The sequence below is a fragment of the Lolium rigidum genome, chromosome 2, assembly GCF_022539505.1.
Source record: "Lolium rigidum isolate FL_2022 chromosome 2, APGP_CSIRO_Lrig_0.1, whole genome shotgun sequence".
Taxonomy (NCBI): Eukaryota; Viridiplantae; Streptophyta; class Magnoliopsida; order Poales; family Poaceae; genus Lolium; species Lolium rigidum.
Window position 1 is genome coordinate 10445158 of NC_061509.1, and position 5500 is coordinate 10450657.

At 46.9% G+C, this 5500-nt stretch overlaps 1 protein-coding gene across 1 annotated transcript; it reads left to right on the forward strand.

Annotated features, from left to right (window-relative positions):
• The first annotated feature begins 342 nt into the window (after positions 1-342).
• Positions 343-3562, forward strand: LOC124691277 (short-chain dehydrogenase TIC 32, chloroplastic-like). Its single transcript, XM_047224553.1, has 8 exons — positions 343-616; positions 690-921; positions 1390-1469; positions 1692-1845; positions 1933-2011; positions 2177-2261; positions 2474-2520; positions 3300-3562. Exons 1-8 carry the CDS (start codon positions 505-507, stop codon positions 3456-3458), a joined length of 948 nt encoding a protein of 315 aa, XP_047080509.1. The 5' UTR covers positions 343-504; the 3' UTR covers positions 3459-3562.
• The last annotated feature ends 1938 nt before the right edge of the window (positions 3563-5500 follow it).

Here is a 5500-nt window from a genome sequence, read left to right on the forward strand (position 1 = left end):
GGCGACAGATCTACGTTGGAAAGGGGTGTTCGAGCGTTCTCGCTCTGTTCCGCAAAGGTGAAGCCTTGAGGACGTCGACGTCTGGTGGCGGAGGCATTTAGGGACCGCATTGCTTTTCTTCTTTTTTATTTTAAGGTGTTTTTTTAATAGATAGACCTTATTCTCAAATATTAGGTTCTTTACGACGAGTATTGTAAAAGGCACGTATGCAATTTGTACCTGCCACGTGGTTGGTAATAGATGTTCCACCGGGATCTTCTAGACCCCTCTCTTGTTGAGAAAAAAGGAATTGAATCGGGCCCACGGCGCACATTGGCATATTGCATTGTGTGTGTTGACTCGACAAGAACAACAAAGAAGAACAAGAAGAACACTGCACAGCACAGCACGCGAGTGGTGGTGGACTCCGCCGCACTACTCTTCTTCCCAACTCCCCCTCTCCGTCTGCGCGAGGTTGATTGATTCACCCGCCGGAGATCAACAACCGCACTGCCGGCGGCGACGATGCTGGCTTCGATCTTCAGCCGGAAGGGCGCCTCGGGCTTCTCCTGGGCCTCCACCGCCGACCAGGTCACCCAAGGCCTCTCCGCCGCAGGACTCACCGCCATCGTCACCGGTAACGCCCCTTCCCCTCTCGCCTCCTTACCCCTTCCCTTTGCCGCCGCCCCTCATTTCGGTTCGGACCCCAGGGGCGTCGAGCGGGATCGGCGCCGAGACGGCGCGGGTCCTGGCGGCGCGCGGCGCCCACGTCGTCATGGCCGCCAGGAACCTCGCCGCCGCCGACTCCGTGCGCCAGGCCGTGCTGGCGGACACCCCCGCGGCCACCCTCGACGTCATGGAGCTCGACCTCTCCTCCATGGCCTCCGTCCGCAAGTTCGCCGCCGACTTCATCGCCAAGGGCCTCCCGCTCAACATCCTCGTGTACGCCCTTCTGCTCCTAATTTCCATATGAGTACTAATATAGTACTACTACTTCCGTTAATACACTCCCGTGCGTCTCAAGGTGTTAAATCGCTTCCGCCAAGGACCCTTCGGTTTCGGTTAGGAGTTGTACTGCTAGATTTAATGTGATTTCAACTCCAAATCCCTGATTGTACTGAGTACTACAACTGTGATTTGACCAACTATCAGTTTGGGTGCAGTTAGCTGGTTTGCTGTATGCACATAGTTTCAGAACATTTCTTCGCAGATTTAGTTCAGGTTTCAGGACAATTACTAGTTCGAAAGGACAATTTCAGTAGTACCTATGACGACTCTTGTGCCAGGACACTCAATCCGGGGCAAACACAAACCTCTCGCTTATTTTCATGCTCTGCTCGTTCGGACACTTGTTCAAGTGTACTTTACAGCTCACTGCACTCCCTGATTACATGGTGCTTTCTCTGGCAGGAACAATGCAGGAGTGATGGCAATTCCTTTCACCCTTTCGAAGGATGGCATAGAGATGCAGTTTGCAACTAACCATGTCGGTATGACTACGGGCTAACATCTACTTGACTAGCTGATGGCAAACCAGTTACATACTGCTATACAACGCTTCATCAGAACAATATAGTGTTGTTTCCATTGAAATCTACTTCTCACCCTCCCAAATTTGGAATGGAATGGTGTCTGCCTTCCAAAAGTTTGGATGGTGTTATGCTTTCAGACAACAACATAGTAAAATATGACTCTGGTGTCATAATATTCAGGTCATTTCCTCTTGACACATCTTCTGCTGGAGAACATGAAGAAGACCTCTCGTGAATCAAACGTGGAAGGAAGAATCGTCAATGTTTCATCAGAGGGCCACAGGGTTACATACAAGGAAGGCATCCGATTTGACAAGATAAATGATGAAGCAGAGTATGTAATTATTTGTTTTCACCCTCCTGTTTAGTTCATTTAAGGCAAATCCATTCAGTAGTTGATGTTCAATCTTGTGTTGTGTAGGTATGGCACCATTGGCGCTTATGGGCAGTCAAAGCTTGCAAACATTTTGCATGCTAATGAACTTGCTAGGAGATTTAAGGTATCTGCACCGAACCTCATAGGCTAGTGGCCTGCCAGACTTTTGTAAACTGTTTGCATGTAATTTGTTTTGTCTGTTTTCAAGTTTGTTTCCATGTCACATAGCTTTGTTTGAGCTCAGCTATGTGAAATCATCATGATCATGATACAACATTTTATGTAACAGGAGGAGGGTGTTAACATCACTGCAAATTCTCTCCACCCTGGATCTATCATCACAAACCTTCTTCGCTACCACAGTATCATAGACGGTAAATATACTTGGCAGATATTTCACGCTCTTGCTTTCACAAAAGAAATTTTCTTGAATCACGTTTCTCCTTACTTCAAATAACTCATGGTACTCGCAGCAACAAAAAAGAGAATGGAGTAAATATAAGATGATGCAAAATTACATGTAGCTATGAAAATAAATGATACTTTGGAGCGGTAGCGACTGATCTCTTAATTTTATCATATGCAGTTCTCAGTCGGACGCTTGGTAAATTGGTGCTGAAAAATCCTAATCAGGTACACTTCTGCACTTGCTCAGTCTTTAGGGACTTTATCTTACCATATTAGAGAACATGAAAAGGAATGAAAAGGCAACAAATGCAGCATTTCGTGTTATATTGTGTTGATCAATGATTGCTATGTTAATCTGTCACCAACTTGTATCCTGGGGTCTGCCAGGCTGTAACTTATCTGGAAATGGCATACAAATCTTTAGTTTTGGAGCACAGTCTAAAAAGATTGATAATATATTGTTATATTACTCTTGTCCTAGGTTTAGCGATCTACAAACCCATGCTTCTTGGTCAGATTTAAGCCCCTACAATTAAAGATCTACTCTAGCATTTACGGTCTCTGCAAGATGACCACTACCATATTGTACTATATTGATAGTACAACTCTGGATCTCACTAAGCCATTTGTTTATGGCTATGCAAATGTTCAGTGGGCAGTAAACCATTATTTAGTTGGTCATTATGTGGCTGTTGCATTCATTTTTCCGTGCTGCCTCCGGGTTGTGCCGATTCGTAACTGGAACAGTGGGTGGCAATATAGTGACCTGCGCTGTACTTGGTCTGCTACATGCCCCTTAAACTTGAAGATCTAGCTTCGCATGTATGGTCTCTGCAAGATGACCGCAACTATACTGTATACTATATTGGTAGAACAAATCTAGATTCGCCAAGTCATTAGCTTAATGCCTATGCTAAGATTGCATTCCCCCGAGCTTGGTTTGCTGCCTGCCTGCCTGCCTGGACCTGTCTGATACACTAGCCTTGCATTTGTGCTGCTAACAGGGGGCGGCAACCACGTGCTACGTCGCGCTGCACCCGGGCGCGAAGGGTGTGTCGGGGAAGTATTTCTGCGACAGCAACGTGTATGAGGCGAGCGAGAAGGCCAAGGACGTGGAGCTGGCCAAGAAGCTCTGGGACTTGAGCGTCGAGCTCACCACCTGAAGAACGCTTCTCGTGTCCTGTGAGAGATGAGATGATGGGAGGAAAGCGATACAGTATTGCAATGTAGACACCTCACTGAAACTTTATCGCAACGATGGTGAAGCTGAGGGTTTGGTCTATGAACTATTATACAGGTGGAGGAAACACAGGCGCGGTCTCTGAATTGCGCTGTGTTGCTGCACCGAGATGGTGTCTGAATTTTATCTTGTGAGGTTACTCAGGTTGCTGCCTTGCTGGGTGTCCTTTTTGACACTAGATACTGGGCCCGCTGGCAGAGTGTGCTTTAGGAAGGGGCCGCCGTGATCCATAACTGCTGTACATATGTTCCTGGCTTTCACTCGTGGCGTCCCGTGCTAAAAACCTTTCTGGTGTTTGCCCACAGCGTGTTTGGTAATCATTAGACCATCATTAATAGGGCACCTGAAAGGTACGCGAATTGGGTGCACCTGGGCAACAGGTGCCCTCTTAATGTTTTTCAAATTTGTACTTTTGAGTTTCAGAAAGTTCCAAAATTTATTTTTGGAATACCTATACATGGTCTGTATATAGTAGAAAACTCGTTATGTTTTGGGTTATAGAAAAAATTAAATTTCTAACAGTATATAGGGGTAACATATGTGTATTTTTGTCAGAAATTTGTCTTTTTTTGTATTCCGAAAATATAGCGTATTTTTAAACAAAATTTTTTTGGTGTACAATCTTGATGTAATTTTTTGTATATATTTTGGACACCGAAGAGTGAGTTTCATTTTTTTTTTCAAAAAATAGGGCTCAATGGTGCCCAAGAGCATGGATGAGATTTTGAGCTCAAAACTATTATAGGGCACCACTTTTGGGGTTTTACAAGAACATGCATGAGTTTTCGACATGAAAACTCTTATAGGGATAGAGCACGTTTTAGATGTTATAAAATAGGGTGATACAGGTATGAAGGCCGATGTGAAGCCCAATTTCAGGACTCCACTAGCCTAGTTATCTTATTTTATGTAATGGTCATATATGTGCCAGTTAGGGTTTTTAATAAGTCGAGTTAGTTTTGGTTTGGGTCTGGCCAAACCAAGTTAGGCAAGCCCACAAGGGCTTGGCCGGCCACCCCTTCATCTAAGGGCTGACACGGCTAGGGTTTAGGGGTAGACAAGTTTAGGTTAAAACTATTGCGTGTGTTCACGTGTATCATCCCTCCAGGGGTATGGCGCTGCCGTTTATCTAGTTCGTAATAAGATCCGCTGCGAAGGTTCTTGTGTTCATCAAGGATTGTCTAGCTCAGATTTGAGGCGTATCGTTCATCGATCCATTGCTTGCTGGATTCGTCCCTCTTCTCCAGGCTGCGTTCATCGCGTTGTTGGGAGATTCTACCTACCCGGGTTCTCGCTGTGAAAGATCGGGCAACACCTAGGTAGATCTGCTGTATCATGTGGTATCAGATTTCTAGATTGCTCACAGCGAGGTTGTGTTGATCGATCTCATTGGATCGGTTTGCATCGGAGGAGATTGCCTCAAGGTTGAAGGAGGTTGGGTGGAGGAAGATTGGTGCTGTTGTGGTGCAGTTTGCCTATCATCCATGGCTGTTCCAGGTGTCAAAATCGCGAATTTTGGTGTTTGGAGTCGAGAAGAAGAAGGCAGATCGCGACAGGATCCGGCGCCCAGACCGGCCGACCGGCTCCTGGACTGGCCGGGCCGGTGCCACACCCGGCCAGACCGGGCCCTAGGCCGGCCAACCCGGCCAAAACCGGTCCCCAGTCCGGTGCCATCCGGGTCAATTCTAGGGGCTTCTGCCCTCCGGGCCGGCGCCCAGACCGGCCAGGCCGGCGCCCAGGCCAGCCAAACTGGCCCCTGACCGGCCCTGTTGTTGTTTTTGTGATGCCTTCGGTTGTTTCGTTTGGTGCTGCTGTGGATGTTTCCGCTACTGTTTCTCATTTTGGTGGCGTGGAAGATAAGAGTAAAAATATCTATCATGACTACCTCGGTATGGTGACGGGTTCACAATTTGATGCATCTACAATCACATGGAGGTTGGCTAGGTCCGCGACACCGGCGGAATT